Here is a 19,212-nt window from a genome sequence, read left to right on the forward strand (position 1 = left end):
AAACCCTGTCCCTAGTCTCTCTGCTCACCTACATTAACTACAAAACCCTGTCCCTAGTCACTCTGCTCACCTACATTAACTACAAAACCCTGTCCCTAGTCTCTCTGCTCACCTACATTAACTACAAAACCCTGTCCCTAGTCTCTCTGCTCACCTACATTAACAACAAAACCCTGTCCCTAGTCTCTCTGCTCACCTACATTAACTACAAAACCCTGTCCCTAGTCTCTCTGCTCACCTACATTAACTACAAAACCCTGTCCCTAGTCTCTCTGCTCACCTACATTAACTACAAAACCCTGTCCCTAGTCTCTCTGCTCACCTACATTAACTACAAAACCCTGTCCCTAGTCTCTCTGCTCACCTACATTAACGACAAAACCCTGTCCCTAGTCTCTCTGCTCACCTACATTAACTACAAAACCCTGTCCCTAGTCTCTCTGCTCACCTACATTAACTACAAAACCCTGTCCCTAGTCTCTCTGCTCACCTACATTAACTACAAAACCCTGTCCCTAGTCTCTCTGCTCACCTACATGAACTACAAAACCCTGTCCCTAGTCTCTCTGCTCACCTACATTAACTACAAAACCCTGTCCCTAGTCTCTCTGCTCACCTACATTAACGACAAAACCCTGTCCCTAGTCTCTCTGCTCACCTACATTAACTACAAAACCCTGTCCCTAGTCTCTCTGCTCACGTATTTTCACACCTACAAAACCCTGTCCCTAGTCTCTCTGCTCACGTATAGTCACACCTACATTAACTACAAAACCCTGTCCCTAGTCTCTCTGCTCACCTACATTAACTACAAAACCCTGTCCCTAGGTCTCTCTCTTAGTTATCTTAAACCCTGTCCCCAGGTCTCTCTCTTAGTTATCTTAAACCCTGTCCCCAGGTTGTCAGAAGTATATTTCTTATCATTCAGCATACACTGTCCTCATCACTGTAAATATCAATAGCTCAGCCTTTCACAGCAGACAAGCAGTAATCTAGAATAGATCAATCGATAAGAGGGAATAATTACAGAACAGAACAGTATGTGGATTAGAGATCAATTCAGAAGACCTACATCAGTCACATCAGCACTATTACAACTACTGATGACTGACCAGGACCCTCTCAGTTACAAAACTAGAGACGACCCATGAAGTGTGACTGGAAACCCTTTAACTAGAGACGACTCATGAAGTGTGACTGGAAACACTCTAACTAGAGACGACCCATGAAGTCTGACTGGAAACCCTCTAACTAGAGCCGACCCATGAAGTATGACCAGAATCCCTTTCACTAGAGACGACCCATGAAGTGTGACTGGAAACCCTTTAACTAGAGACGACCCATGAATTGTGGGACGACCCATGAAGTGTGACTGGAAACCCTCTAACTAGAGACGACCCATGAAGTGTGACCGGAAACCCTCTAACTAGAGACGACCCATGAAGTGTGACCGGAAACCCTCTAACTAGAGACGACCCATGAAGTGTGACCGGAAACCCTTTAACTAGAGACGACCCATTAAGTGTGATTGGAAACCCTCTAACTAGAGACGACCCATGAAGTGTGACCAGAAACCCTTTAACTAGACGACCCATGAAGTGTGGGACGACCCATTAAGTGTGACCGGAAACCCTTTAACTAGAGACGACCCATGAAGTGTGACTGGAAACCCTTTAATGTGATGACAGCTCTTCCTCTCCATCACGTGGAAGGTCACGTTGTCCAACAGTGGAACACAGTAAATACTGAACAGCTGTCCTCTCACACAGATCCAGGCTCAGAGGTAGAAATCACCATGGAAATCCTGATCGGGATAGCACAGTAATCTGATGCAGTGATTGGAAGTTAGTTTTGGCCCTTGTAGTCCTCAGAACAATCTGATGCAGTGATTGGAGGTTAGTTTTGGCCCTTGTAGTCCTCAGAACAATCTGGATGCAGTGATTGGAGGTTAGTTTGGTCCTTGTGGTCCTCAGAACAATCTGATGCAGTGATTGGAGGTTAGTTTTGGTCCTTGTAGTCCTCAGAACAATCTGATGCAGTGATTGGAGGTTAGTTTTGGTCCTTGTAGTCCTCAGAACAATCTGATGCAGTGATTGGAGGTTAGTTTTGGTCCTTGTAGTCCTCAGAACAATCTGATGCAGTGATTGGAGGTTAGTTTTGGTCCTTGTAGTCCTCAGAACAATCTGATGCAGTGATTGGAGGTTAGTTTTGGTCCTTGTAGTCCTCAGAACAATCTGATGCAGTGATTGGAGGTTCGTTTTGGTCCTTGTAGTCCTCAGAACAATCTGATGCAGTGATTGGAGGTTAGTTTTGGTCCTTGTAGTCCTCAGAACAATCTGATGCAGTGATTGGAGGTTCGTTTTGGTCCTTGTAGTCCTCAGAACAATCTGATGCAGTGATTGGAGGTTAGTTTCTCCAGTGTATTGCTCTTCACCAGTTACAGTCAAATGTTACCAAATCATCAACAATCCTATCAGACTTCTAAAGACTGGTTTTCACATGGGTTAAAACTGCCCAAAATGTCAATATTTCAAATGGTTCCTAAATTAAGTCAATACAAGAGAAACACAATTGAAGGAATATAAAACAAGGGAATTTTGGCTTTTACCAAATTACATACAAACAGTTTTAGTACATTTCAAACTGCTCTTCCAGCTATTACTGGAGCCTTTACATGGTGTGTGCTTTAACACTATAACGCTGAACTAGAACACTACGCTGAACTAGAACACTACGCTGAACTAGAACAACAATACGCTGAACTAGAACACCGCTGAACTAGAACACTACGCTGAACTAGAACACTACGCTGAACTAGAACACTACGCTGAACTAGAACACTACGCTGAACTAGAACAACAATACGCTGAACTAGAACACTACGCTGAACTAGAACAACAATACGCTGAACTAGAACACTACGCTGAACTAGAACAACAATACGCTGAACTAGAACAACAATACGCTGAACTAGAACAACAATATGCTGAACTAGAACAACAATACGCTGAACTAGAACAACAATACGCTGAACTAGAACAACAATACGCTGAACTAGAACAACAATACGCTGAACTAGAACAAAAATACGCTGAACTAGAACAACAATACGCTGAACTAGAACAACAATACGCTGAACTAGAACAACAATACGCTGAACTAGAACAACAATACGCTGAACTAGAACAACAATACGCTGAAATATAACACTGAAAAATGAACTGCTGGGGAGAGTTTATTAACAAAACATCTTCAAGTATTAATATTTCATCAAAAACACATTATTTACATGTCAAAAGGTTTTAATAAAAATATCTTACAGTTACAATAGTCTTTCTGAGGATAATAGATCTTTTCTTCCACCTGGAGCATCTGTTTCTACATAGACAATCTGAATTGTCTCTAGTCATTTGTTCTCCTTCACAATATTAAACATTTCAGGGAAAAACCTTGTTCGACACAAATCATCTATTTTAAACAATAGATGGCAAAGCATGTACAATTATATTCCTGTTTAGTAAAGTTCCACACTGTAGGTTTAGTTATTTTTATTTTATAAACCGGTATTTGTCACATTTTATAAACTGGTATTTGTCGTTCAACAAGCTCTAGTTTCTAGCAAGACCTCACAACAACAAGGGATTCTTCATTCACCCTTTCAGGTTGTAATTGTATTTGACATATACAGTTAAGTAATGGGTCAGTTGAACGTAGCAGGCTTTAGTTTCTAATAAACGTGTTATAAATGTTTTTATTTGCCAGTCGTAGGTTCTCCAGCGGGGGGGGGGGGGGGTCCCCTGTGTGATAAAGCTTCGTGTGGCTGGCTGAGATTCCCTGGCTGGAGGCTGAGGCTGTGCTGGCTGTGGACTGGAGCAGCTCTGCTCTCAGCTCTGCTCTGCACACCTGTGGACAGAATGAATAGATGGGGTGTGTGAACAGTCTGCTCCAGACTGACTGGCGCCGTCAACACAACACAGGGCTTCATCAACAAGCCAAAACAAACGGACCGGCTCAGACAACTGACTTCCAGTATGCCACAAACACAGCTGCCTGTCAGCCTGCCTGCCTGTCTGTCTGCCTGCCTGTCTGGCTGTCTGTCTTGTCTGCCTACGTACCTCTCTGTCTGTCTGTCTGCCTGCCTGTCTGCCTGCCTGTCTGGCTGTCTGTCTGTCTGCCTGTCTGGCTGTCTGTCTGTCTGCCTGCCTACGTACCTCCCTCCCTCCCTCCCTCCCTGTCTGTCTGTCTGTCTGTCTGTCTGTCTGCCTGTCAACCTGCCTGTCAACCTGCCTGGGTCTCAGAGCCTTCCAGCTAACCTAACCAGGCCTGTCTGGGTCTCAGAGCCTTCCAGCTAACCTAACCAGGCCTGTCTGGGTCTCAGAGCCTTCCAGCTAACCTAACCAGGCTCTGCTCCTCATTTACAGGCAGATGACCTTTAACCCTCTGCTTGGAACGTTGCTACACAAAGAGGACAGTTATTGTGCAACACACAGCTGGCTCCTGGGTGTTGTCAATAATCAGGTTACTCAATGACACGCTGTCTACTGCTACTGCAAGTCACAGTTTAATAGCTGAACAACAGCAACAACACTATTACCACTCATAATAATAATACTACTACTACTCATAATAATAATAACAACAATAATACTACTACTACTACTACTACTACTACTACTCATAATAATAACAACAACAATAATACTACTACTACTACTACTACTGCTACTACTCATAATAATAATAACAACAATAATACTACTACTACTACTACTACTACTCATAATACTACTACTGCTACTACTCATAATAATAATAACAACAATAATACTACTACTACTACTACTACTACTCATAATACTACTACTACTACTACTACTACTACTACTACTACTCATAATAATAATAATAACAACAATACTACTACTACTACTACTACTACTACTACTACTCATAATACTACTACTACTACTACTACTACTACTACTACTACTCATAATAATAACAATAACAACAATAATACTACTACTACTACTACTACTACCACTCATAATAATAATACTGCTACTACTCATAATAATAACAATAACAACAATAATAATACTACTACTACTACTACTCATAATAATAACAATAACAACAATAATAATACTACTACTACTACTACTACTACTCATAATAATAATAACAACAACAATAATAATACTACTACTACTACTACTACCACTCATAATAATAATACTGCTACTACTCATAATAATAACAATAACAACAATAATAATACTACTACTACTACTACTCATAATAATAACAATAACAACAATAATAATACTACTACTACTACTACTACTACTCATAATAATAATAACAACAACAATAATAATACTACTACTACTACTACTACTACTACTACTACTCATAATAATAATAATAACAACAATAATACTACTACTACTACTACTACTACTACTACTACTACTCATAATAATAATAATAACAACAATAATACTACTACTACTACTACTACTACTACTACTACTACTCATAATAATAATAATAACAACAATAATACTACTACTACTACTACTACTACTACTACTCATAATAATAATAATACTACTACTACAACTACTACTACTACTCATAATAATAATAATAACAACAATAATACTACTACTACTACTACTACTCATAATACTAATACTACTACTACTACTACTCATAATAATAATACTGCTACTACTCATAATAATAATAATAACAACAATAATACTACTACTACTACTACTACTACTACTACTCATAATAATAATAACAACAATAATACTACTACTACTACTACTACTACTCATAATACTACTACTACTACTACTCATAATAATAATAACAACAATAATACTACTACTACTACTACTACTACTCATAATACTAATACTACTACTACTACTACTACTCACAATAATACTACTACTACTACTCATAATAATAATAATAACAACAATAATACTACTACTACTACTACTACTACTACTACTACTACTCATAATAATAATAACAACAACAATAATACTACTACTACTACTACTCATAATAATAATAACAACAACAACAATAATACTACTACTACTACTACTCATAATAATAATACTGCTACTACTCATAATAATAATAACAACAACAATAATACTACTACTACTACTACTACTACTACTCATAATAATAATAACAACAACAATAATACTACTACTACTACTACTACTACTACTACTACTACTACTACTACTACTCATAATAATAATAATAACAACAATAATACTACTACTACTACTACTACTCATAATAATAATAACAACAACAATAATACTACTACTACTACTACTACTCATAATAATAATAACAACAACAATAATACTACTACTACTACTACTACTACTCATAATACTAATACTACTACTACTACTCATAATAATAATAATAATAACAACAATACTACTACTACTACTACTACTACTACTCATAATAATAATACTGCTACTACTCATAATAATAATAATAACAACAATACTACTACTACTACTACTACTACTACTACTCATAATAATAATACTGCTACTACTCATAATAATAATAACAACAACAATACTACTACTACTACTACTAATACTACTCATAATAATAATAACAACAACAATAATACTACTACTACTACTACTACTACTACTCATAATAATAATAATAATAATACTACTACTACTCATAATAATAATAATACTACTACTACTCATAATAATAATAATAATAATAATAACAACAATAATACTACTACTACTACTACTACTCATAATAATACTACTACTACTACTCATAATAATACTACTACTACTACTCATAATAATACTACTACTACTACAACTACTCATAATAATAATAATACTACTACTACTACTACTCATAATAATAATAATACTACTACTCATAATAATAATAACAACAATAATACTACTACTACTACTACTACTACTCATAATAATACTACTACTACTACTACTACTACTACTCATAATAATACTACTACTACTACTACTACTCATAATAATAATAACAACAATAATACTACTACTACTACTACTACTACTACTACTCATAATAATAATAATACTACTACTACTACTACTACTACTACTCATAATAATAATACTACTACTACTCATAATAATAATACTACTACTCATAATAATAATACTACTACTACTACTACTCATAATAATACTACTACTACTACTACTACTACTCATAATAATACTACTACTACTACTACTCATAATAATAATACTACTCATAATAATACTACTACTACTACTACTACTCATAATAATAATAATAACAACAATACTACTACTACCACTACTACTACTCATAATAATACTACTACTACTACTACTACTACTCATAATAATAATACTACCACTACTACTACTCATAATAATACTACTACTACTACTACTCATAATAATAATAATAATAACAACAACAACAACAACAACAACAACAATACTACTACTACTACTACTACTACTACTCATAATAATAATACTACCACTACTCATAATAATACTACTACTACTACTACTACTACTCATAATACTACTACTACTACTCATAATAATAATAACAACAATAACAACAATAATAATAATAATAATAAATAATAATATTAATACTACTACTACTACTACTACTACTCATAATACTACTACTACTACTACTACTACTACTACTACTACTACTAATACTACTCATAATAATAATAACAACAATAACAACAATAATAATAATAATAATAAATAATAATATTAATACTACTACTACTACTACTACTACTCATAATACTACTACTACTACTACTACTCATAATACTACTACTACTACTCATAATAATAATAATAATAATAACAACAATAATAATAATAATAATAATAATACTGCTACTAATCAGGTGGTTAGAGCGTTGGACTAGTTGACTGTAAGGTTGCAAGATTGGATCCCCGAGCTGACAAGGTGAAAATCTGTCGTTCTGCCCCTGAACAGGCAGTTAACCCACTGTTCCTAGGCCGTCATAAAAAAAAAGAATGTGTTCTTAACTTACTTGCCTAGTTAAATAAATATATATTTTTTAAAATTAATATATAAAAAATGTGGCAAAATCGGCACCCAAAAATACCGATTGTTATGAATACTTGAAATCGTCCCTAATTAATCGGCCATTCCGATTAATCGGTCGACCTCTACTCATAACAATAATAATAATTCTGCTACTTCTACTCAGAATAATAATGATACTGATAGTACTATTCATAACAATAATAATAATAACACTGATAGTCCTATTCATAATAACAATAATATTAATGATACTGATAGTACTATTCATAATAACAACAATAATAACACTGATAGTACTATTCATAATAACAATAATAATATTAATGATACTGATAGTACTATTCATAATAACAATAATAATAATACTGATAGTACTATTCATAACAATAATAATAATAACACTGATAGTACTACTCATAATAACAATAATAATATTAATAATAATAATAATATTACTAGTACTACTCAATAACAACAATACTCCTACTATTACTCATAATACTAATTACAATAATTATAATACTGCTACTATTACTCATAATAACAATAATAATAATACTACTGGTACTACTTAATAATAATAATAAAAATACTAATACATCTACTACTACCCATAATAATAATAATAATACTACCCATAATAATAATACTACTAGTACTACCCATAATAATAATACTACTAGTACTACCCATAATAATAATAATAATACTAGTACTACCCATAATAATAATACTACTAGTACTACCCATAATAATAATAATAATACTAGTACTACTTAATAATAATACTACTAGTACTACCCATAATAATAATAATAATACTACCCATAATAATAATACTACTAGTACTACCCATAATAATAATAATAATACTACCCATAATAATAATACTACTAGTACTACCCATAATAATAATACTACTAGTACTACCCATAATAATAATACTACTAGTACTACCCATAATAATAATACTACTAGTACTACCCATAATAATAATACTACTAGTACTACCCATAATAATAATACTACTAGTACTACCCATAATAATAATAATACTAGTACTACCCATAATAATAATAATACTAGTACTACCCATAATAATAATACTACTAGTACTACCCATAATAATAATACCACTAGTACTACCCATAATACGAATACTACTAGTACTACTTAATAATAATAATAAAAATACTAATACATCTACTACTACCCATAATAATAATACCACTAGTACTACCCATAATACGAATACTACTAGTACTACCCATAATAATACTAATAATAATACTGTTGGTACCACCCATAATAATACTAGTACTACCCATAATAATAATACTACTAGTACTACCCATAATAATAATACTACTAGTACTACCCATAATAATAATACCACTAGTACTACCCATAATAATAATACTACTGGTACTACCCATAATAATAATACCACTAGTACTACCCATAATAATACTACTACTACTAGTACTACTTAATAATAATAATAAAAATACTAATACATCTACTACCACCCATAATAATACTAGTACTACCCATAATAATAATACTACTAGTACTACCCATAATAATAATACTACTAGTACTACCCATAATAATACTAGTACTACCCATAATAAGAATACTACTAGTACTACCCATAATAATAATACCACTAGTACTACCCATAATAATAATACTACTAGTACTACCCATAATAATACTACTACTAGTACTACCCATAATAATAATACTGTTGGTACTACCCATAATAATACTACTACTAGTACTACCCATAATAATAATACTGTTGGTACTACCCATAATAATAATACTGTTGGTACTACCCATAATAATACTAGTACTACCCATAATAAGAATACTACTAGTACTACCCATAATACGAATACTACTAGTACTACCCATAATACGAATACTACTAGTACTACCCATAATAATACTACTACTAGTACTACCCATAATAATAATAATAATACTAGTACTACCCATAATAATAATAATACTAGTACTACCCATAATAATAATACTACTAGTACTACCCATAATAATAATAATACTAGTACTACCCATAATAATACTACTACTAGTACTACCCATAATAATACTACTACTAGTACTACCCATAATAATAATACTGCGAGTACTACCCATAATAATATTACTACTAGTACTACCCATAATAATAATAATACTAGTACTACCATAATACTAATGCTGCTAATACTACTACCCATAATAATAATACTACTAGTACTACCCATAATAATAATAATACTACTAGTACTACCCATAATAATAATACTACCAGTACTACCCATAATAATAATACTACCAGTACTACCCATAATAATAATACTGTTGGTACTACCCATAATAATACTAGTACTACCCATAATAAGAATACTACTAGTACCACCCATAATAATACTACTACTAGTACTACTCATAATAATAATACTACTAGTACTACCCATAATAATACTACTACTAGTACTACCCATAATAATAATAATACTAGTACTACCCATAATAATAATAATAATACTGGTACTACCCATAATAATAATACTACTAGTACTACCCATAATAATAATACTACTAGTACTACCCATAATAATAATACTACTAGTACTACCCATAATAATAATACTGTGAGTACTACCCATAATAATATTACTACCAGTACTACCCATAATAATAATAATACTACTACTACCCATAATAATAATACTACTAGTACTACCCATAATAATAATACTACTGGTACTACCCATAATAATAATAATACTCGTACTACCCATAATACTAATGCTGCTAATACTACTACCCATAATAATACTACTACTAGTACTACCCATCATACTAATACTACTAGTACTACCCATAATAATACTACTACTAGTACTACCCATAATAATAATACTAATACTGCTAGTACTACTCTCAATCATACTAATACTACTAGTACTACTCATAATAATAACACTACTAGTACTACTCATAATAATAATACTACTAGCACTACCCATCATACTAATACTACTAGTACTACCCATAATAATACTACTACTAGTACTACCCATAATAATAATACTAATACTGCTAGTACTACTCTCAATCATACTAATACTACTAGTACTACTCATAATAATAACACTACTAGTACTACTCATAATAATAACACTACTAGTACTACTCATAATAATAATACTACTAGTACTACCCATAATAATAATACTACCAGTACTACCCATAATAATACTACTACTAGTACTACCCATAATAATAATACTGTTGGTACTACCCATAATAATAATACTGTTGGTACGACCCATAATAATACTAGTACTACCCATAATAAGAATACTACTAGTACTACCCATAATACGAATACTACTAGTACTACCCATAATACGAATACTACTAGTACTACCCATAATAATAATAATACTAGTACTACCCATAATAATACTACTACTAGTACTACCCATAATAATAATAATACTAGTACTACCCATAATAATAATACTACTAGTACTACCCATAATAATACTACTACTAGTACTACCCATAATAATAATAATACTAGTACTGCCCATAATAATACTACTACTAGTACCACCCATAATAATAATACTACTAGTACTACCCATAATAATAATACTGTTGGTACTACCCATAATAATAATACTGTTGGTACTACCCATAATAATACTAGTACTACCCATAATAAGAATACTACTAGTACTACCCATAATAATAATACTACTAGTACTACCCATAATAATACTACTACTAGTACAACCCATAATAATAATACTGTGAGTACTACCCATAATAATATTACTCCTAGTACTACCCATAATAATAATAATACTACTACTGCCCATAATAATAATAATACTAGTACTACCCATTATAATAATACTACTAGTACTACCCATAATAATAATAATACTCGTACTACCCATAATACTAATGCTGCTAATACTACTCACAATAATAATAATATTGCTAGTACTACTCATAATAATAATACTGCTAGTACTACTCATAATAATACTACTGGTACTACTCACAATAATACTAATACTGCTAGTACTACTCTCAATCATACTAATACTGCTAGTACTACTCACAATAATAATAATACTGCTAGTACTACCCATAGTAATAATACTACTGGTACTACTCACAATAATACTAAAACTGCTAGTGCTACCCTCAATCATACGAATACTACTAGTACTACTCATAATAATAATAATAATACTACTAGTACTACTCATAATAATACTACTACTAGTACTACCCATCATACTAATACTACTAGTACTACCCATAATAATACTACTACTAGTACTACCCATAATAATAATACTAATACTGCTAGTACTACTCTCAATCATACTAATACTACTAGTACTACTCATAATAATAACACTACTAGTACTACTCATAATAATAACACTACTAGTACTACTCATAATAATAATACTACTAGTACTACCCATAATAATAATACTACCAGTTCTACCCATAATAATACTACTACTAGTACTACCCATAATAATAATACTGTTGGTACTACCCATAATAATAATACTGTTGGTACCACCCATAATAATACTAGTACTACCCATAATAAGAATACTACTAGTACTACCCATAATACGAATACTACTAGTACTACCCATAATACTACTACTACTAGTACTACCCATAATAATAATACTGTTGGTGCTACCCATAATAATAATACTGTTGGTACTACCCATAATAATACTAGTACTACCCATAATAATACTACTACTAGTACTACCCATAATGATAATACTACTAGTACTACCCATAATAATAATACTACTAGTACTACCCATAATAATACTACTACTAGTACTACCCATAATAATAATACTGCGAGTACTACCCATAATAATATTACTACTGGTACTACCCATAATAATAATAATACTAGTACTACCATAATACTAATGCTGCTAATACTACTACCCACAATAATAATACTACTAGTACTACCCGCAATAATAATACTACTAGTACTACCCATAATAATACTACTACTAGTACTACCCATAATAATAATAATACTACTAGTACTACCCATAATAATAATACTACTAGTACTACCCATAATAATAATACTGTTGGTACTACCCATAATAATAATACTGTTGGTACTACCCATAATAATACTAGTACTACCCATAATAATAATACTGTTGGTACTACCCATAATAATAATACTACTAGTACTACCCATAATAATAATACTACTAGTACTACCCATCATAATAATAATACTCGTACCACCCATAATAATAATAATACTCGTACTACCCATAATAATAATACTGCTAATACTACCCATAATAATAATACTGTTGGTACTACCCATAATAATAATAATGTTGGTACTACCCATAATAATACTAGTACTACCCATAATAAGAATACTACTAGTACTACCCATAATAATAATACTACTAGTACTACCCATAATAATAATACTACTAGTACTACCCATAATAATAATACTACTAGTACTACCCATAATAATAATATTGCTAGTACTACTCATAATAATAATACTGGTACTACTCACAATAATACTAATACTGCTAGTACTACTCTCAATCATACATACTTCGGCTTGTCACCAAAAGCACTCACAAACTTCTACAGATGCACAATCGAGAGCATCCTGGCGGGCTGTATCACCGTCTGGTATGGCAACTGCACCGCCCTCAACCGTAAGGCTCTCCAGAGGGTAGTGAGGTCTGCACAACGCATCACCGGGGGCAAACTACCTGCCCTCCAGGACACCTACACCACCCGATGCTACAGGAAGGCCATAAAGATCATCAAGGACATCAACCACCCGAGCCACTGCCTGTTCACCCCGCTGTCATCCAGAAGGCGAGGTCAGTACAGGTGCATCAAAGCTGGGACCGAGAGACTGAAAAACAGCTTCTATCTCAAGGCCATCAGACTGTTAAACAGCCACCACTAACATTGAGTGGCTACTGCCAACACACTGTCAATGCCACTGACTCTACTCCAGCCACTTTAATCATGGGAATTGATGGGAAATTATGTAAATATATCACTAGCCACTTTAAACAATGCTACCTTATATAATGTTACTTACCCTACATTATTCATCTCATATGCATACGTAGATACTGTACTCTATATCATCGACTGCATCCTTATGTAATACATGTATCACTAGCCACTTTAACTATGCCACTTGGTTTACATACTCATCTCATATGTATATACTGTACTCGATATCATCTACTGTATCTTGCCTATGCTGCTCTGTACCATCACTCATTCATATATCCTTATGTACATATTCTTTATCCCCTTACACTGTGTATAAGACAGTAGTTTTTTTTGGAATTGTTAGTTAGATTACTTGTTCGTTATTACTGCATTGTCGGAACTAGAAGCACAAGCATTTCGCTACACTCGCATTAACATCTGCTAACCATGTGTATGTGACAAATAAATTTGATTTGATTTGATTTAATACTGCTAGTACTACTCACAATAATAATAATACTGCTAGTACTACCCATAGTAATAATACTACTGGTACTACTCACAATAATACTAAAACTGCTAGTACTACTCTCAATCATACGAATACTACTAGTACTACTCATAATAATAATAATACTAGTACTACTCATAATAATAATAATACTAGTACTACCCATCATACTAATACTACTAGTACTACCCATAATAATACTAGTACTAGTACTACCCATAATAATAATACTGTTGGTACTACCCATAATAATACTACTACTAGTACTACCCATAATAATAATACTGTTGGTACTACCCATAATAATAATACTAGTACTACCCATAATAATAATACTAGTACTACCCATAATAATAATACTACTAGTACTACCCATAATAATACTACTACTAGTACTACCCATAATAATAATACTACTAGTACTACCCATAATAATACTACTACTAGTACTACCCATAATAATAATACTGTTGGTACTACCCATAATAATAATACTACTAGTACTACCCATAATAATACTACTAGTAGTACTACCCATAATAATAATAATAATAATAATAATAATAATAATAATAATAATAATAATAATAATAAGGTATATTTCATTGAAGAGAACATACAGATTTTAAAGCAGATTTAAGACAGAATAATAGGATCCTACTCACCATTGGCCATTTCTCAGCGACACAAAACTGAGTCATCCTTTTTGCCTGTTGACATCCTCTGAAATAAGGGAAAAGAGAATGAATACTACCTGACAGTTTATGAGTCAGGTAAGGTAACACAAACCACGAGCTATACAGAGAACCAGTGTTGACTACATGACATGACCCTTCACCACAACACAATGTATCATCTGATCTGAGAGCATCACAGCAGGACCACAACTTCTCATCTGATCTGAGAGCATCACAGCAGGACCACAACACAACGTATCATCTGATCTGAGAGCATCACAGCAGGACCACAACTTATCTTCTGATCTGACAGCATCACAGCAGGACCACAACACAACTTATCATCTGATCTGAGAGCATCACAGCAGGACCACAACAGAACTTATCATCTGATCTGAGAGCATCACAGCAGGACCACAACACAACGTATCATCTGATCTGAGAGCATCACAGCAGGACCACAACACAACGTATCATCTGATCTGAGAGCATCACAGCAGGACCACAGACTCCTTCACCTCATGCACAGGGGTCCTGTCTTTCACATGCACCAACCACTGCCACTAGAAATTACGTATTATGCCTTTCAATAACATGTGTCTCTGTCAATATGATGTTTCAATAACATGTGTCTCTGTCAATACGATGTTTCAATAACATGTGTCTCTGTCTTGTCAATACGATGTTTCAATAACATGTGTCTCTGTCAATACGATGTTTCAATAACATGTCTCTGCCTTGTCAATACGATGTTTCAATAACATGTGTCTCTGTCAATACGATGTTTCAATAACATGTGTCTCTGTCAATACGATGTTTCAATAACATGTGTCTCTGTCAATACGATGTTTCAATAACATGTCTCTGCCTTGTTAATACGATGTTTCAATAACATGTGTCTCTGTCTTGTCAATACGATGTTTCAATAACATGTGTCTCTGTCAATACGATGTTTCAATAACATGTGTCTCTGTCTTGTCAATACGATGTTTCAATAACATGTGTCTCTGTCTTGTCAATACGATGTTTCAATAACATGTGTCTCTGTCAATACGATGTTTCAATAACATGTGTCTGTCAATACGATGTTTCAATAACATGTGTCTGTCAATACGATGTTTCAATAACATGTGTCTCTGTCAATACGATGTTTCAATAACATGTGTCTCTGTCAATACAATGTTTCAATAACATGTGTCTCTGTCAATAGATGTTTCAATAACATGTGTCTCTGCCTTGTTAATACGATGTTTCAATAACATGTGTCTCTGTCAATACGATGTTTCAATAACATGTGTCTCTGTCAATACGATGTTTCAATAACATGTGTCTCTGTCAATACGATGTTTCAATAACATGTGTCTCTGTCAATATGATGTTTCAATGACATGTGTCTCTGTCAATATGATGTTTCAATAACATGTGTCTCTGTCAATATGATGTTTCAATGACATGTGTCTCTGTCAATATGATGTTTCAATAACATGTGTCTCTGTCAATACGATGTTTCAATAACATGTGTCTCTGTCAATACGATGTTTCAATAACATGTGTCTCTGTCTTGTCAATACGATGTTTCAACATGTGTCTCTGTCAATACGATGTTTCAATAACATGTGTCTCTGTCAATATGATGTTTCAATGACATGTGTCTCTGTCAATACGATGTTTCAATAACGTGTCTCTGTCTTGTCAATACGATGTTTCAATAACATGTGTCTCTGTCAATACGATGTTTCAATAACATGTCTCTGCCTTGTCAATACGATGTTTCAATAACATGTGTCTCTGTCAATACGATGTTTCAATAACATGTGTCTCTGTCAATACGATGTTTCAATAACATGTGTCTCTGTCAATACGATGTTTCAATAACATGCGTCTCTGTCAAATAGATGTTTCAATAACATGTGTCTCTGTCAATATGATGTTTCAATAACATGTGTCTCTGTCAATAGATGTTTCAATAACATGTGTCTCTGCCAATATGGTGTTTTCCACAAGAACATAAACAAGACCATTTGTTATTCTACAATACCAGGAGTCTCCTGACTTGAAAAGGACAACGCCACTGATACACACCACCCATTCCATATATAGTTTTCTAGACCATCCCACTGGGCACACACTGGTTGAATCAACGTTGTTTCCACGTCATTTCATTGTTGAACCAACGTGGATGAGACGTTGAATTTACGTCTTGTGCCATTGCTTCTTACCTGGTGGTCTGTGTTGAGAACCGTTAGTGGTGTCCGGTTAGAGGCTGGGGATGGCGGGCACGTCCCCGTCATGGTCCCCGTCTGTTGTTTCAGGAGAGAAGGGTGCGTCTCCAGCGCGAGCTGCAGGTCCAAGATGTAATCTATGACGTGCTGAAGGATCTCCACTTTGCTGACTTTCTTATCCTGCGGTATGGTGGGTACGAGGCGCTTGAGGCGACTGTAACACTGGTTCATATCGTCCTGCAGACACAGCTGCTCTTCTTCCTGCAACCTAGACCGGGCAATGTTCAGGCTGTGATCCGAGAGGTAGTGTAAAGAAAGCTCGTTGCCGCTACTGCTTGAGGTATCCTTCTGGGGGCGGACGGGAGTAGTAGCCTTCATTTCGGTAATAACGCACCCGTACCGCGGGGTAGAGAGAAAACAATCACTGGTGCCAAATACCGGAGATTGATGAAGATGGCTATGACCGACGTAAAAACCAAACTACCAAAAGAAAACGGTCGACAGAAATGTTTCAAAAGTAGTAGATTTTATTCTGTCAACATCCCGTGGACCAGTCGGTTGTACTTCACCAAGCACCGCGTGAAGAATGAATAGATTCCGTTCACTTATATGGGAAGGGGAGGCGCCGGCGCGCTGCTGGTTGACAGTACCGGAGAGAAACTGGTCAATCACGAGCCGCCCGGTGCCCATGATGGAACAACACCACCCTATAGAAATGCGTGCCTGCCTCTGCGCTGCGGAGGGTGACGCCTGTCGAAGGTTTGTGTGTGTGTGTGTGTGGTCGATATATAAAATCTAATCAGTAAGGAGGCCGGAGCATTTGAAATATAAAATGCAATAATTCTATGTAAACTGATTATCTGCGTTCATTTAAAATATATATTTCTATTTTATATATCTTGTACATGAAATAAACGTTTTATGTCATACACAACTTACAACAAACAGGGAGCAAAAGGTGAAATGCTTCTAGCCAGCTACCTCTCAACAGTGCAGTGAAATGCTTCTAGCCAGCTACCTCTCAACAGGGTAGTGAAATGCTTCTAGCCAGCTACCTCTCAACAGGGCAGTGAAATGCTTCTAGCCAGCTACCTCTCAACAGTGCAGTGAAATGCTTCTAGCCAGCTACCTCTCAACAGTGCAGTGAAATGCTTCTAGCCAGCTACCTCTCAACAGGGCAGTGAAATGCTTCTTGCCAGCTACCTCTCAACAGGGCAGTGAAATGCTTCTAGCCAGCTACCTCTCAACAGGGCAGTGAAATGCTTCTAGCCAGCTACCTCTCAACTGGGTAGTGAAATGCTTCTAGCCAGCTACCTCTCAACAGGGCAGTGAAATGCTTCTAGAGCCAGCTACCTCTCAACAGGGCAGTGAAATGCTTCTAGCCAGTTACCTCTCAACAGGGAAGTGAAATGCTTCTAGCCAGCTACCTCTCAACAGGGCAGTAAAATGCTTCTAGCCAGCTACCTCTCAACAGTGCAGTGAAATGCTTCTAGCCAGCTACCTCTCAACAGTGCAGTGAAATGCTTCTAGCCAGCTACCTCTCAACAGGGCAATG

General features: G+C 34.4%; 1 protein-coding gene across 1 annotated transcript; it reads right to left on the reverse strand.

Annotated features, from left to right (window-relative positions):
* Nucleotides 1-1,657: 1,657 nt before the first annotated feature.
* On the reverse strand, nt 1,658-18,371 carry LOC109887648 (DNA-binding protein inhibitor ID-4). Its single transcript, XM_031821864.1, has 3 exons — nt 17,655-18,371; nt 15,424-15,481; nt 1,658-3,903 (listed from the first exon to the last, which is right to left on the reverse strand). The coding sequence occupies exons 1-2, from the start codon at nt 18,033-18,035 to the stop codon at nt 15,437-15,439; spliced, it is 426 nt and encodes a 141-aa protein (XP_031677724.1). The 5' UTR covers nt 18,036-18,371; the 3' UTR covers nt 1,658-3,903; nt 15,424-15,436.
* Nucleotides 18,372-19,212: the final 841 nt, after the last annotated feature.

The sequence above is a fragment of the Oncorhynchus kisutch genome, unplaced genomic scaffold (assembly GCF_002021735.2).
Source record: "Oncorhynchus kisutch isolate 150728-3 unplaced genomic scaffold, Okis_V2 scaffold4024, whole genome shotgun sequence".
NCBI lineage: Eukaryota > Metazoa > Chordata > Actinopteri > Salmoniformes > Salmonidae > Oncorhynchus > Oncorhynchus kisutch.

What these genes read in the sequence shown, in the direction of transcription:
- LOC109887648 (XM_031821864.1), bottom strand. Translation starts at nt 18,035, where the DNA reads ATGAAGGCTACTACTCCCGTCCGCCCCCAGAAGGATACCTCAAGCAGT. An exon ending in TTCTCAACACAGACCACCAG is followed by an intron (nt 15,482 to 17,654) that starts GTAAGAAGCAAT and finishes CCCTTATTTCAG; the next exon opens with AGGATGTCAACAGGCAAAAA.